Source organism: Talpa occidentalis, unplaced genomic scaffold (assembly GCF_014898055.3).
Source record: "Talpa occidentalis isolate TD23 unplaced genomic scaffold, MPIMG_talOcc4v2.1 talOcc4.6, whole genome shotgun sequence".
Classification (NCBI taxonomy): Eukaryota; Metazoa; Chordata; class Mammalia; order Eulipotyphla; family Talpidae; genus Talpa; species Talpa occidentalis.
In genome coordinates, this window is record NW_023604972.1 from 35,060,118 (window position 1) to 35,077,579 (window position 17,462).

At 33.6% G+C, this 17,462-nt stretch overlaps 1 protein-coding gene across 21 annotated transcripts in view; it reads left to right on the plus strand.

The window, feature by feature from the left end:
• The window catches only part of ADGRL3 (adhesion G protein-coupled receptor L3), a 766,591-nt gene that overhangs the window by 299,557 nt on the left and 449,572 nt on the right, over positions 1 to 17,462 (plus strand). For 20 of the 21 annotated variants that reach the window (XM_054688025.1, XM_054688026.1, XM_054688014.1 and 17 more), the window contains one exon: positions 2,133 to 2,336. The exons of the other annotated variant lie outside the window; for it this stretch is intronic. In XM_054688025.1, coding sequence (XP_054544000.1) covers positions 2,133 to 2,336 — 204 coding nt within the window. The remainder of the gene's footprint in view (positions 1 to 2,132; positions 2,337 to 17,462) is intronic. 21 annotated transcript variants of the gene reach the window in all.

Consider the following 17,462-nt stretch of genomic DNA (forward strand, 5'->3'; position numbering starts at 1 on the left):
GATTACATCCCAGGCCATTCTCTTTCTAGTCCACTTTCTAGCCATTTCCTATTTCTTGAGCAGACATAGGTAGTTTGAGTCTTGAGACATTTGTAGTGTGAAATGCTCTTTATTCCAGATCTTTGTATGACTAGCAATTTCTAATATCAAGATCTCAACTTAAATTGTACTCATGTAGATAAGTCTTTCCTAAAAATATAAACAAAATAGCCTTTACACATTACTCTATTTAAACTTGCTATGGATTACTATTCTCTATATTGTATTTTATAAAAAAAATCTTTTGTATATTTTCCATCTCACACACCAAATGGATAACTCATTAACATAGGTATGTGTTCTGTTTTGTTCAGTAAAATCATCACATCTTGAAAAGAACCTGACACATATTGGTATCTCTATTAATGTGTGTTGAATGAATGGACAACTAAATGCATGTTCCATATCTCTCAATGATTTTATATGTTAACTTGACTGAGATAAAATATTTCAACTTTATTATAACTGAAGCTTGTAGGATAAGATAGCTTTATAAACTTTTGTTAATTTTCTTCAATAGAGTATTTCTAAAAGTATTAAGGAAACCATGTCTTTATGTATTCATTGAAAAAATTAAAAAAAAAAATAGTCACATTAATATTTTGGGCAATAGTATAAGGGATATTTTAGAAATCAAATAAATGATGTCGCTGGAGTTAAAAATTAAAGGAGGTAATTACTTAAAGATTTTGATTTTCACAGCTCTTTTGGTCTTTAATGTGTTTCCTTTGACACCCTTTTCATTCACAAGACTATTAAAATAGCATTCCTTTTTCCTTTTTCCTAGATATTTTAGTAACCATACATTGTAATGAGTTCAAATAAAAATGTTTCAGGACTATGGCTTAGAGTTGCATGCTAAAGATTTCATCATAGATGGATTGTTTGCAGATTTTTTTAATATCATTTTTGTTTTCAGGGCTATATCATTTCTTGTGATATGGAAGAGGATATGTTTTCTTTCTTAATTTGAAAATTATTATATATTCAAGAAATTGTCATACCACTCTATAAACTTACAGTGTTAGAAGATCATAAAATTCTCTTGCATTATTGAGTTTCTTACTGTCTCCCCTGACTGTGTAATAGTAGCATTATTAATGTGTTTTTAAATATGCATGTTACAGTATGTCAAAAATAATTTTGTAAAACAAATTTTTTTCCTTGTAAAGTGTTTTTGTGTCTATAGCAACATGTTTTCATTATCATTCCTATTTATTACACACTCGTTGCAATTAGTGTAGAAAAATGTGTATCTCCTGTATACCAATTTATCGGAAAAATAAATCCTGTACTTAATTAGTTCTGTTTCCTTTCCATAGCATATAATGATGACTGTTTTGTGAATTATTCAAAAAAAATCATGTGTGTAATTTTATTTTTTTCATTATTGTCTTAGTCTTCATATTTATTCATTTTTGTAATATGTACCATTTGTCAGTAAAATCACTGTGTATTTAAATGGCAAAAATGTATGTATATCCTTTTCACCTTAATGGCCATCACAGATACAAATATATTATCTTTCAAAAATGTTAAATGACCTGAAACATATAAATAATTATAAAACAATCCATGTAAATGTAACCATACACCAAAGTAAAACAAATAAACAGAAAACCTCTCTGAAACTTGCTTCACCCATTACCTTATCAAACTTTTTTGTGTAAAAATTTAATTCAATAACCAATATTTTAATTTACACTTTTATAAATATTAGTGGCCACAATTTACTCAGAATGCTATGAATCTATAAAAATAGAAATGATACTTACAATTTTTTTCATGTAGCTTATTCTGCTTTCAAAAATTATGTCTAATTTTCTAATTATTGTTAGGGATTCAAGTGAGAGTGTTGGCTTACATTCACTGTTTCTTACATAGAAGAGTGTTTAACATAATGGTTATCAGCTAGGGACCAGGAGATAGAATCTCCTCAGCTCCAGGGTGGTCTGAGTGGGGCCTGGGGTGGCTGGAGTCAGAGGCTGGTGGCCTGCAGCAGAGAGTGGCCTTGGGAATAGCCTCTAGAATGGCTCCTCTGAGGCCGGCCTGAGCTGAGCAGAGTCTGATGGTGCGCCCTGCGGTCCCCGCAGGTGGCAAGCACAGTGAGCGACATCCAGCCCTCGCTGCTCCCCTGCGACACGCGGAGCGCAGCCCAGGAGGCGCTCTTCCTCCCAGACATCTCCTTCAGCAGCCTGCGGCAGAGAGAGCCACTGCGCATCGTGGACAAGGGCCCCGTGGAGCTTCCAGAGGAGTTCGTGGTCCAGGTGCCCAAGGAGCACAGATTGCAGCCCAAGGTGCGGCCAGCGGTGGGGGAAGAGGGCTGGGGGTGGCGGGGCAGGGGCTCATAGGAGGCTCAGCCGGAATAGTGGCCCCGGTATGTCTTCCAAGATATTTCCTCTGTCCACTCATTGCGGCTGATGTGCCTTTCCACTTAGAGGTATTCCTGAGAGTCATCTGACTGTGCATGCCTGTTCTATATTAGAGCCTCATCAAGATCTCAACATATTTGACTTCAAATTATTTGTTGGGTTTGAAATATCTTGCATGATCATAGGAAATTTACTTTATTGACAATCTCAACTACTGTACAGTTTTAATAGTTGTAAAAGAGAAGTTTCAACATTTCTGATCATCTGCTTTTTTGAAAAAGACAAAAACAAAAAACAACTTGTCATTTGAAAGTACCAAGATTTCTAGGTAATTGTCATGAAAAGATGTTGTTTAGGAAATGTATGTGGCCATTTAATTCATAACAACTGACAGAAAAAATGGTGATTTTAGGAGCAGCCTAATTTTTTTATAATGTTGAAAGTACTTTATAATATTATCTTTGCAGCTGCAAGTACAGTGAGTGACATCCAGCCCTTAAACTCCACTTAGGATTATATAAGATTTGCCCAAAATGCAACGACTTATTTCACTCTGCCATTGCTTTATATTTTATCTTTATATACTATTTAGCCATTGTAATTTTTTCCTTTTTCCTCACTAAACCCCATGCATGTACTCTTAGCCATCTAATTTCTCCCAGGGAATATAAGTTGTGATAAAATAGAATATGAACTATATTAATAAAATATATTTAATTACATTTATAATTTTCTTTTAATACCATAGCATGAAAAATACTGGGAAAAATTTGACTGGTGGTGCTATGAATATCAAACCTTGCTGTAAAGCAGATATCAAATTATCAAATATCATATTATCCCACCTGATAATTTCTTCAAGGACAGATACATGTAAGAATTTCTGGCAATAGGAATATGAAATATTTCTATACTAGCAAGCCTATCTTTTGAACTCCACTACAGAATCCTCTGATATATTAAAAAAAAAAAAAAGTTGTAATACTTTGTTTTAGTTCAGGAACTCAGGGTGATGCCTCCTAAATCAATCTGAGATTTAGGAGAACTGTGAGAATTAAACCTAACTCTTCGTTTAAGGCAACTACACAGAAAGGATCTATGTATGGGTAACAGGACTCATATTCACCCTGTCCACTCAGTCATTTTGTTCAATCAGTGGCTTAGAACAGCTTAGAATTTCTCCATTCAAATTAACGTTTCTTCCTTCATAGGAAACAGTGGTGGTGAGTGAGCACATACATTTCCACAGACGCACATAGAATTGACTATCATGTCCTGAAAATACAAAGAATATGAAAATGAACTTTCTTTTATGTACTACTCATCTTTTTCTCATTGCATTCTCATTGCTTTCTGTTTGCATTACTATTTCAAACTTGAAATTCTCTAAATTGGGTGCAGTTAGTATTTTCCTAAAATGTATTTCAACAAAATTTTCATTAACCTATTGACTTTTGATTTATATTATCAAATGATATATAATTTAATATTCTTTAATTTACCTCAACTTATATACTTTCATCATCATTTTAATAGTAAAGAAGAAAAATCCATAAATATCTAAATTTAGTAGATGTTATAAATGTCTAAGTTGACAGCGAACACATACACACAAACATATCCACTGTCAGTTCTTTCTTTTGACAAAAATTCAGAATATCAGAATAGTTTTTCCCTATAGAACTTTTACTAGGAAGCAGGCTCAATGTTAACATTTTCCAACATTTGTAACTTGATAAGATTATTGCTAGCTTTTGATTTGCCATGTATGTGACAGGCTACAGTATAGTGATGGTTTGTAAATCATGTTTTTCTATCAACTTACAAATAGGAAAATTGCATTAAATTTGGTTTTGGACAGAAATGAAAATGAGGATATATGGCAAGCTTCATGTCCTCTCATAAATGGAGACTGAAGTAAATGGCATTTGATTTAAAAGGAGCCTATAGAGTCATGTTAATCTGTTATGATGAGACAATACTTTTTGGAAGTTCTTTTTGTGTAAAAATTATATCTATAAACCAGAGAGCAACTGAAAGTCATTTTTGAGTGATCCCTATGGGTAGAATAAAAAAGGATAAGTAAATATTACAGTAGTATTATCTTTCCTGATATAGAAGATAGTACACACAACTGTAGCTCTTAGATAGATATTAAAAGTAAAATTGAAATAAGAAATACCACACTACCCTGGGCTCTTCAAATTAAATAGACAGAATGTAAATCAGAAAGTGTTGTGAACTAGTTTCCTCCCTCATTCTCCTTTTCCACCTTCCTCAAAACAAAAAACAAGAGACTTATATAACCAAGCTACATTAGACATAGAGAACTCAAATATAAATAGTAAAGACTGATATTAATTGACATTATTAGAGTGATGGAAAGATAACATTGATGTTGGTTTTAAAAATATTGTCCTCTGTCCCTTCTGTTTAGAGTCAAATAAGCAAGTATAAAGCCAACATAAAGAGCCCTAATAACATACCAAAATTATTTTATGGGTTTGAAATTAAATACTGTCTTTTATCACCCTTTGCATTCATTAACTCTGGTATTTAATACCAGTTCTTGAGAGTTAATCAGTATTTTGATTCATAGGAATTAGGACTTCAGAGTCGAGTAGCAATGCAAAAAGAATTAAAAAGAAATACATTGTTCTCAGAAGACATGTTTCTCTTTAGAACGTTATGTCATATGAAAGTTTGAGGGCAGCTTGCCCAGTTAATGACTAGATACCAGGACTTTTCCTTGAAGTTGAAGGAATGTTAATGTGTTTTTTTAGCAGCATTTTCCTTGCATTGTGATTTTCATGCAGATACATAATAAATGCATTGAGATGATCTACAAATAACCCTGCTGGACCCACACTTAAAATGTACAGGATTCATACTGTATACTCATAGAATCACCTGAAGCATTTCAAGCATTTCAATCTTGACAACTCATAAAATGTCTACCCTGTGCTCATTTTAAAGCTTACCTGTTTTAAGAGTCAAATACTTTTACAAGGGGCTTATGTATTTTATCATTCCTTTAGGAATCAAATCAAACTCTAACCTAACTCTTTTTTTTTCATTTTTGCCCATTCATGGGTTTTTATGTCTATACGTAGAAGTGCTTTTATGATAACTGTAAGCAAAGAACAAATTCAATTTAATCGATTATTTTAAATAAAGCCCAACCCTTAAATTTGTGTAAATTATTAAATTATTAAATACTGGAGATTTAATATTCATTCTTCACTTGGCACATTTTTTCAATGGCACTGGATTAAGTGCAAATGCATGCTGGCTACTGCACTAAGTGCTAGGAGAACTCACAAATTTGATCACTTAATAAATCCATTGGAAGAGGAGAGTATTGTGTGACAAATGCTTGCTAGAGAATATCTCTCCCCTGCACCCAAACAGAGCAGTTTTTTTTTTTTTTAATTATTATTCATATAGAAACCTAAGTACTATGAGTATTGGACCTTAGATATTATTAAATAATAGCTGGGCTATTGTTTCTGTTTGTTTTTCTTTCTCTGTGGACCTATTTCTTTGCTTCATTGGTGTTCCATAAACTTTATTCACTCATATCTAATGTGACTGTCATCCTGAACTGTACAATGTGCCTCTCAGCCACAGCACCAATCATTGATGGGTATTGTCTTTTAGTTCAAATTTCTAAGAAAGGAAATTTAATTCCCATTGGGGGTTATATCAGTCCTTCAGATCTAATTATTCATGTCATTAGCCACCTCATTTAACAATTGGGTAGCAATGAGGTAATGCTAGGAATACCTACTATAGGGGTGAGCACAGAGCACTGTGGAGCACATAGAAGGAGTGTCTCCCTAGTTTTGGAGGTCAGAGAAAGTACTCCTGAAGATACAGTGGCATCTAATGTGAGAGCTGACAAGTAGTAAGCCAAGCAAAGAAGCAAAAGAATGATATTATTATAGACAAAGGAAACAGTAACACAGAGGCTTCTTGACTGTGACTGAAGCATAAAATTCCAACAAATAATTTATAGATATCAGTATAGAGATGATTTGGAAACGTGGTTAAGGATTGAATGTGGTCAAGGATTGATCAGGATTATGTGAGATAAAATTATGAAGAATTTGAAGTTTTCTCAGTGGCCATGAGGGAGCAATTAATTTAATCTTAGAAGAATTAAGCAAGGAAATTTTGCTTGCATTTGATGAATAAATTAGAGGAGTCCTAACTGGAGATGGGCAGGATACTATGTTGATTCAGACAAGAAATGATTGATTGTATACTGACTTGAGTAAATGACATGAGTAATAATGAGGACCAATTTGCAAGACTTTAGAGATTCATTGGACTGTTAGTAAGATGGATTGGGAATCCAGAGAAGACAACCAAGTTTTGACTTAAGAGATTTCATGAAAAATGATTACACCTCTTATGGAGAGAAAGACAAAAGAAGGAATGATAGTGTTACAATCCAAAATTTTACAAGTTGGTCAAATTCAACTTTCTCAACTCAGATTTAAAAATTCATAATTTAAATATGATATATAAATGTGAAAAAGATAAAACTACTGTGTTGAGCATAAGTTATACTCATCAAAAAGGAAAAAAATATGATTTGTTTTAGGCTTTCAATTTTGACTTAGGTGTGTTAAGATATTCTAAAACATGAGCTGTGCTAGGATTTTCATTCAATCATTATAAATTCTGCTAATACCTACCAGGAATATAGCAGAGCCAAGATTGGATTTTATTTTGAGCTCTTCAGTCTTTCCATGAAACATCAGAAAGAATTCTTGGGCTATATGTGCATTTGCAATATATGCTTTTCAATACGGCGACAACAGAACAAATTGGACAAAGCTAGTAAAGTGGGCAATTCATCTGCAGGCTTAAATATATTTGGCACTTATTCATTCTTCAAAAAAAAAAAGATTGATTTTATTTATATAAGAGCCAGGGTACAGGCCAGATGTGCAGGAGGGTGAGAGGATTCACCAGAGACAGAGCAGGGAACAGAACAGGCAGAGTGACGAAATGCACTGCTGAGGGGAGCAGCAGAGGAGACAGGAGAGGTCTGCTTCACCATGTGGGTTGCTCCAAGTCTGGTGGGGATGGAACCGGCACTGCAGAGGCTGCAGACAGCTTCACAGTGCTGTGCTCAATCTCCTGCACCACCAGGAAGGCCCACTCATTCATTCTTAGAGCAATGTTTCATATCAAAATTTGGAAAGAAGTATGTGACTGATCTCATTAACAATGTAACATTACACACAGTTTAGTAAAATAGTAAAAAGTAAAAATAATTAAAAAAAGTAAGAAATCCATGTCTTTTGAGACAATTTGTATAACCCAATTAAAAGTGTCTTTTGATGTGCTGTCAGTATCAAGTGATGCTCCATCTTAAGGGATATTTAATGTTCTCATAGGTTGAGCCTAGAAAATAAAAACTGCATTTAAAAATAAGCACTTTTAGGGCCTCCCTGGTGGCGCAGCGGTTGAGCGCTGGGTTGCGAAGTTGCCCGCGGCCTCTGCAGTGCCAGTTCGGTCCCCAGATCCCCAGCTGCTCCCCGGCCACTGGAGGAGGGTCCCACATGACGCACAGACTTCTCCTGCCGCCCGCTGCTCCCCTACTTCGGTCCTTCTGCCTGCTCTGCTCCCCGCTCTGGCTCTGGTGAATTCTCTCACCCTCCCGTGCTTCTGACTGTACCCAGCGCTTATTTAAATAAATAAATAAATCTTTTTTTAAAAAAGAGAAATCTTTAAAAATAAATAAATAAATAAATATAAGCACTTTTAAAGTTGTAGACTCATGACCACCATTGCACATAAATAATTTTACATATCAATGTATAATAAATTGCTAGAGACAGGAAAAAGGTGGCAAAGGCCCATTTGTTGAATTATTTGTGATAATAATTTGGAATGAATGCAACCAACTGTTTATATACCATACAAACTCAACAACATGATCAAACAAGTCAAAGAATTTAGAATAGATAATAAACTGGGAGGGGGTAATCTTGAAATGTGTTAAAGCTTACACTCCAGAACATAGTCAGTAAATTATGAGGCAAAATATTTTCCCTTACCTTAAACATGCTCTCACACAACTTATTTTTGAGTCCCATGAAAATTCTGTCAGTTTGTTAGACAAGACAATACACCCTTCTCTTTGTATTAGCTTAGTTGGTTTGAATGTTTTATACCACCAAAGTCCTTTCCAGTTTCGCCAGCAATTTTTTTTTTTTTTTTTTTTTTTTTTTTTATAGAGGCATGTTATTTATTTATTTATTTGTTTGTTTGCTTGCTTTTGTTTATACATGCACTGGGTACAGTCAGAAGCGCGGGAGGGTGAGAGAATTCACCAGAGCCAGAGCGGGGAGCAGAGCAGGCAGAAGGACCGAAGTACACTGCTGAGGGGAGCAGCGGGCGGCAGGAGAGGTCTGCGCACCATGTGGGACCCTCCTCCGGTGGCCGGGGAGCAGCCGGGGATTGAACCGGCGCCGCTGAGGCTGCGGGCAGCTTCGCAACCCAGCGCTCAACCGCTGCGCCACCGGGGAGGCCCTCGCCAGCAATTTGATGTAGGTTTGAATTATTTTTTTCCTTTGACTTTCATCTTTCACTACCCAAATTCCTAACAATTCTGTCCTTCCTCTGATTCTAAATTAGAATATCCTGAAAGAAGTGTGTGTGTGCATGTGTGTATGTGCATGTGTGTGCATGGGCACACAAAATACATGTGGCAAATAGTTTCTTTGCTTCTTCTGGCTTTTATGTTTTCATTTGATATAACCGATGAGCTTTGGGAACTCTGAGACTCTGTAACTCTTAATATGTTTTTATTAGTGTTGTATTGACTTTGATGAGTTATCCTTCTGGCATGTCCTCATGTTCTTACTCCCCTTACTCTCAAATTTTTGGAAAAGCTGGTTTCAATTTTGATATTACAGTCTGAAGTGTGTAGGTAAAGTCAAGGAATTCATGGGGAGGTAGGGAGATGAAAGAAATTTTAACAGAAGAACAGAGATTAATGTTGCTACAGCAACGGAAAATCTTCTGTTTTACAAGCTCAGTCTTTTAGTTGTAACTCTTAGTGCAAAAGAATAATATAATGTGGCCTTCAAAGTGCTGTGTTAGCATCTTGTTTTATATAATAAGATGATAGTATTTCAGATAAAAGACCGAGTTCATATCTATTTGTGTTTCACTGAGTTCTAATTTTAGACCAACTTCTGATCTAATTGATGCACAAAATACATTTTTGCATGTAATTTTTTAGAATGCTTATGTACATCTAGTATCATACTATGTGTTTGAATGGAAGAAGTGTAATAAGCATCTAGAGTTAAGATTAAAAAAAAAATCTCTGGTACCATAAACATGATGCATAGCTTTTCTTTAAGATCATGTTTCTTTCCCAAATGATAGACATACCAGAATGGTGCAGCCCACTGAAAAGACATGTTAACAAATCTGGCCTTCAAATATTTCTAAAACATGGTATAAACTCTATTTTTGTTTCTCTTGACATCAACAACAATTTATTTTTCCTTTCCATCTAAAAAATATGTGAGTAGCTTTTCAAAGTACTTATAGAAATTATATTTTTCACCATCCAATTTTTCTTTATGCATACAAAAATAAATATTGGAAAATAGATACTAACCTATGACAGTAAGGCCAAAACATGTTTTATTTCTTTGATTTCATTAGGAATATGTTTCAAGTTGGTTCATTAATTTATTGAGTATCTGCTTTGTGCTAATAATTATATATATGTTCCAGAGGAACACATTTCACACAACCAGTGACAGATAAATTTCAGGATAAATTATTCAAATACTAGGGAATTTCTTCTTTCATCTTCTTCCCTTTAATTCAAGCAATCTATGGTAAAAAAAAAAAAAGTTCTGATGTAAATTCCAGATACAAAGATGAAACTTTTATTATGCTGATCGAAAGCTTAACCCCAAATTAAGATAAAAGGGCAGGGCAGGTGGTGATGTGCATAGCACATCATATTTTGTTAGACTAACATGTCTGTATTTTTACATTCTGCATTGTTCACTATGGTCTCTACTAAAGAAATGTGTCCAGGCATTTTAATTATTTCTTTCATATACAAAGTAAATTAAATTGGTTTTTCACAACTAATGCTTCTTAAGAAGCTATTCAATTTTCTTGTTTACTAGGCATATCTTGACCACTTTGGCTTTTACTTCTGCTGCCATTGTAATATGGAATTTTAGCCATTTTGGGATTTTGGGAGTCAGAAAAATTTGGGTTTAGTTCCAGCTTCATGTTTATTAACTGTCTTAACCAAGGCCAAAAATTGGCATTTTAAAATCTTTGTTATCACATCCATATACTGTGATAATAAAGTATGTAATTACCATCTTACATAAATATATTAAATCTGATGAAGCATAGAATTTTTGAGACCTAGTAAATTTTAGATGTTATTGATTACCTTTTATTTGACTGTTTTGTAATAATCATACCAGAGATATAAATGGAAGTCCATGAAGAATCTGTGTTAATATTTTTGTTTAGGTTGGGCAAAATAAAAAGTAATGTTCTGAAATATTGCCCTTATTTTCTTTTCTTAAATTGAAGTATGATTGACTTATCACATTAGTGTCATATGTCTGGCATAATGATTTGATAGTTGTATATATTGTGAAATGCTCATCATGATAAATCTAGCTGACACCTATCCCCACACAGAGTTTTAATTATTTTTTCTGATAAGACCTTTTAAGAACTACTTCCTGAACACATTCAAATGTTCAATACTCTATTAACTATCATCACCATGCTGTATACTACATTCCCATGATTTATTTATTATGTAACTAGACATATACTGAATTTATATTTCAGGCACATAAATGAGTTTATAGCTTAGGTAGCCAAAAATTAAGTTTAACTATTTAGGTGAGAAAATAATGCAAGTTAATCCAATTCATTTATTTGTTGTGCTTATAATGTACATAGAACCACCTATGAAACTTTACCTTTTTTCAAGTATGTGTAGTCTATTGCTGGTGACAGAATAGCTAATCAATATGCATTAACTTTATGATTTGGTGAAATGTGGTATTATATAAATGAAGTTATATTTTAAAGAAGATAGACTGACATCACTGGTGTAGAATAGGAATAGAATAAAGAGGATAATGTATTATTTTAAGTGTTACTTCATCTGTTAGAAAACCCCTGGACTCTTTTGCAAGCATAAATGGGAGTTACTGGAGGAGGGAGTGTGTTACAAATTGATGAATTATGTGAACTGAGTTCTGGTTGGAGAAAATGATGACGGTTTCACAAAATAGTATATAATGTAGTTTAATCAACATGAAGGGTATGAAGAAAGAAGTGAGTGGGGCAGGAAGTTTGAAAGCTAGGTTGTGCAAACCCTATATGGGGTCTTAAATGTTGAGATGAGACTGTGTATATAATTTTGTCTACAGTAGGGAGTTTTTGGAAGCTCCGATCAGAGTTGCATTTAGAGCCTGTCAGGATTATGTGGGATCATTTAGAGTATAGATGGACTTGGAAGTGGAGAGATCAGTTAGGTTGTTGCCATAGGGCGAAAGGTATATGTGTCTGAACCAAGGACATGGCAATGGGGATGGGAAAGAGAGGAACTATGAGAGAGATGCACAGAGAGAGAATTCACAGTGCTTGACTATTTAATTGGATATAGCAGTTGAGAATGAGGGAAGAATCTAAAATACCTAGGTGACTGCGTAGAATTAGGATGGCAAAAGGGAGCTTTGGTTTTCAGAAAAATAATGGTATTTGGTTTTAGGAATATTGAATTAGAGGTGTAAATCTGAAACAGTCATGAAATATAAATCTAAATGGCAAGAGAAAAAATACTGAGAAAAGTTAGGAATTTTTTGACATAAAGTAAATAGTTAAAGCCAGTTTAGTTAGTGAGACAGCAAAACCCAGTAGAGATTGTGCAGGAAGAAATCCTGGGAATACACTTATATTTAGAGAGTGAAAAACAATAATTCATGAAGGTGGTCAAATTATGTCATAGTACAATTGGTAAATTGAAGGGAAGTCCCAAATGTTTCTATTGCTTTGCCCCTTTGGTAGCCTCAGCTAATGGTAATCCACAGAAAGTTCATACATGCTTAATAAGATGATGACAGAGCTTGAGCTAAATGGATGAGAAAATGAATGTGTTTTTGAGTCTCATTGATAAATTTCTGACATGGTTCTCTCTCTGAAATGCCCTATATGTAAGTAAAGTAACTAACTAATAAAGGATTAAGTTTATGAATATATGTGATGGATTTGAGAAAATGTGACTAAATTTAGTGCTTTTCTTTCATTTTGAAATAGCAGAAACATACTTCTTTTTGATCACTGGTTAAATATGAATCATCATGCTAAAGTACTGCTGGAGCAAACATATATTGAAAGTATATAAAATTTTTAATTTTAATTTCTGGAAAACTATAATGCTTTTTAAGATTAGTGAAAACACAAGGATATTTTTAGACTTGATATTTATCAATCTGAACATCAGATGTTTTAATATGTTTTAACCGTTAATATGTTTTACTTGTTACTATCATTTAAAAATTTAAGAATTATATTCTTCCAAATGTATTTGTCAGTACTGGTAGACTCATTTAATTTTAAATGAAGTATGTTATGAAGTAAACACAGTAAGACTTTTTTTAAATATGAGGCATTCAAAAACAGATTGAATTTATTTTTTGAAATTATTGGTATTGTAAAAGTTATTTATTCCCACAGTCTCATAGATGAAAGGGAAATTTACATTGTATTCATCTAATATTTATACCTATATTTTCATCTATATTAAACAATGTATTTACAGCAATAGAAAAACTCTATTACTTTTAATGGGGATATACTCTAACAGAATTATTTGTATAGATTTTGAAGATATGCTTTGTTGGTTTATTTCCTGCCTACATTTTATTTCTTCTGTTACACAAATTTGCTTACCATCTTAATTTTCTATAACCATATAGTACTGTTGCCTGACTGATTACATGAAACCTGTTTTTGCATTTTTCCCAGGTTTAGTTGACATACATATAAATAAGTAAATATCCATAGTTTATATATACTATTTACATATTTAAAATTTAAACAGAATAGAAGTGGTAAGGCAACCCATGGATAGACATTTACTTTAGATTAGATGTAAATTCTGATAAAATCTTTATTTGGAGCATAGTTCAAAATATACTCCATGTGGAATTTTTATAAAATGTTGCTGCAGATTAAAAGAATGCTATTGATTGAACATTTCAAGGCTTGCTTGTGTGTCTGAGTGTGTGTGTGTGTATGTTGCACAATGTATTCACTTATTTTCTCTTGAAGAGATTGTGATGTAGACTTTGAATTATGGAGTCATACACAAGGAACCAATATGGTGTTTTGGTAAGAGCTTTAGTGGTCCAAGTATATCTTAAAACACTCATTTTCTGGGTCCTGCCATATCTAGCTATTTTCATTTATTGGCGTTCCTTGTGTCTTTCTCATGTTCAAACTCTGTTTAACTATGGCAGTTGCCTTGTTTGGGTTCTCTCATCACCATGCCCTTCTCTCCCTATTTTGTCATTTTAACTCCCAGTCATATTTTTGCTCTTGGCTCTTGGGTTATGAGGCAGTGTAATTTAGTGATTATGAGGATTGTGCCTTGGGCCAGAATGGCTTGTGTTCATGTGCACCTTTCTATGCTTCCCTTCCCTTTTGGGTCAAATAAGATTAATAGCAATAACTTATAAGGTTATTATATTAAATGAGTTAGTTCACATCAATTACTTGGTTGCCGTAAATGTGAGTGAGTCTATTTTTCTGTTTTGTTTCATCCTATTTTCTATTTTCATATCACTTCCTCTGGGAAGCTTTTCTTGCTCTCTGGAGGCTGGGCTAGAACAACACTATCTTGCTTTGTCTATTTATACATGTATTTTCCACCTTGGACTCTTGAAGAATGGAGATTATATCTTTCATCTTTATGTCCTAAGCACTTAGAATTGAACATCCTGTATAGAAGGTTCTCACTTTTGTTGAATAAGTAAATCAATTATTAGGATTGAGGAAATGTGTGCTGTTCTATGGGAATTTATATGGATTCAATAATAGCCTCTGCATAAGCTACCAGACAAGCTATAACAGAAGACATGCTTCTGAAAGACTAACAGGCCAAGATGCTAAGATACTGGAAACATGGCTTATTTATTTTGTAGTGGGATGCTAAGGTACAGGGTAGTTAGGATAGAGTTCCACACAGTGGATGGCAGGCTCACATTTTCCTAATTCAGTTTTAGGCAGTGTTCCATTATCCTGATTCACTTTTTTTTCTCACAGCTATTTCTGCTTATGATATTAATACAAAGATAAGAGAAGCAAGGAAACTCAATTGGAAGGTCCCTGGAGGTAACAGAGCTTACTTTGTTGGAGAGATACGGGGATTCATACACCTGACTACAGCCGTAGCTCCCTGTTTGATACTGAGATGCTGAGCTTATGTCTCTGTTTCTCAGACATAGAGCATGTGGGGGAGGAAAGGGTCCTTAATGGATGTCATTAACAGAGGCAGATTTAGGAATGAATAACTATCACTCTAGAGGTGATATAATCTGGGCTATATGAATATTTAGTTAATTTCTTCCCTTTTTAAGTCATATTCTTATTTATTCCATTCTTGTTTTTGATTTTCAACAGGTTTATGTTTTAATAATTCTATAATATGCCTGTGGATTATTAGCTTTTTATTTTTAATCATTTTATTAATTTTGCCTGTCTTTCAAGTTTTTTAACTATATCATATATACATTTAACATGTAAGTTTTATTTGTCCCACTTGTGTATATTTAATATATTTTATATCTATAATTAACTGGATATTTTAAATTAAAACAGCAAATCCATATGTCATATTTAATAGTTAGCAAAATCTATGTCCTGGTTTGCCCAAAGAGGCCCTGTTTATACTTGTCCTGCAATAATCCTTAATAGTGTCCTCTTTCATTCCCCAAAGTATCCTGATTTGGGTAATAATGTAATATGCATATTAGTATTAACCCATCACCTGCTACTTATAAAATAACATTAATCAAAGTAAATTATATAGTATTTCATCTATAAAATCAGTGGATTAGTTATTATTTGTAAAGTCCTTGCCAAATCTAAATCCTTTGACATTGATGGCAAAAAACCACAAAGCTTTTTTTTTATTATTTCCATGAATCTATTCATATGACTACTACCCCAAAGACAAGAACATTTTTATTGAAAGTAGATGTAAATGCAAGTTGAATATAAATGTGTACATTAACTACTCTGAAATATGCAAAGTTACTGTTTTAATTTACACTTGGGGCAAAATATGAGACATCTCAGACCCTCGACTTTAGAGTTGAAAGACTAAAAGCACTTTTATTAATTTCTTTAAAAATGGAATATATTAAATATGACTTTGAAATTATTTGTGTAGTTTTAAAAATATGAACCCTGAGTTCAGCCTATACTTATATTCCTACTCTATAGATTGAATTAAATAATTGGCAAGGAATGTTACTTTCTGAGGAAGGTAATGATTTCATTTTCAATGTGATGTTTTCCCAGGTGTTCATAAGCCAGTACTATAGTGATTGTATGAGTAATGAATATAAAAGTCAACCAGTTCTTTAACAACAGAGAGAGAATCACGTAAATGTATGAATTGCTCACAAGGGTTAGTGTAGCTGTAGCAGGGAAGTGAAGAAATGCTAGAAAGCATTTCTGATTCTCTGCTGTCACTATCTCCTGAGTCTTTCAAATATCTTACCATACAGTAACTGGGTTTGCACCCCCAACTCTACCCCCAAAATGAAAAATTTCCCAGGAATACATGGATATCTGAATTATTTTTATTTAGTGTAACATTGTTTATTTTGGATTTTATCATGGCTGTGGTTCAGCATTGAGTCTCACAAACATTGACTATGGGAAGACAGATTTTGCCTTTTGAATTTTTGCACTAAAATTGTCATTGGTGATTGAAGGGTCTGGTGGTATTACATTTGTTCATTAGTCAAGTCTCACTGTCCACTGGTTAGTGATCTAAGACTACTAAAAAATGGAACTACTAACTTGCAATGGTACCGCATTAATTTTGGAAATAACAGATTTTATGGATGATTAAGTGACTTGGGAATCGTGGAAAACGTCTCATTTTCATAGGTGTTTGGACAAGTAAGAGTGATGTGTGTGTATTATTGGCAGTTGATGGGAATTTATATAAATGTAAATGACAACATTTTGGCCCTTAAATGTAATGGGGAATTCATCATAGTCTTATGTTATAGTTATGTATATATGTGCCTTTCCTCTTGTCATAAAATCCTTGAAATAAAGGGCTGTTTTATTTATCATATTTTATAAAGGGTTCTTAATATAATCTGTGGCTCATGGTATTTACTCAAATATTCATTTAAATTCATTAATTTTAATGCAAATAGCAAAATATGTGTGATCCTCGCTATGACCACTATCTGTGAAAGAAAGAAGTGGCTGATAAAATATTGTCTGGATTATATGCCATATCACCTATGAGACTACTAAGCAAATGCGAGAAAATAAAATGTGTTTGCATATGTAATTTCACAGACTTGAATCTCAATAAAATAGTTAGAATACATTGTTCCCACTCTCATCCTACAGAAGTTGTTTTTTTTTTTTTTACAGTTTTTTTTTTTTTTTCTCCTATGGGCTAACGTGTGTCATATGAGCACACTGTAGTTCTGATTTCAGTTGTTTGCTTCTTGGCTTCATGGAAGCTGCATACTAATTCTTGTGGGATTATAAGGGGAGGGGTGAAGGTGAATGCCTTGCATCATTCTGTGGCAGCCTCAGGGATTCATTCAAGAAGTTTGCTTAGTGGCTTGCTGTAGTGAAAGCAATGAACAGCCCTCCAGATAGAAAGATGTTACAATAAAAGCACTGCATTTCCTTCATTAAGCAAGCATTTGCTGTGAACCTACTGTGTATAAATAAATGACCCTGTGTAGATAAATAATAGAA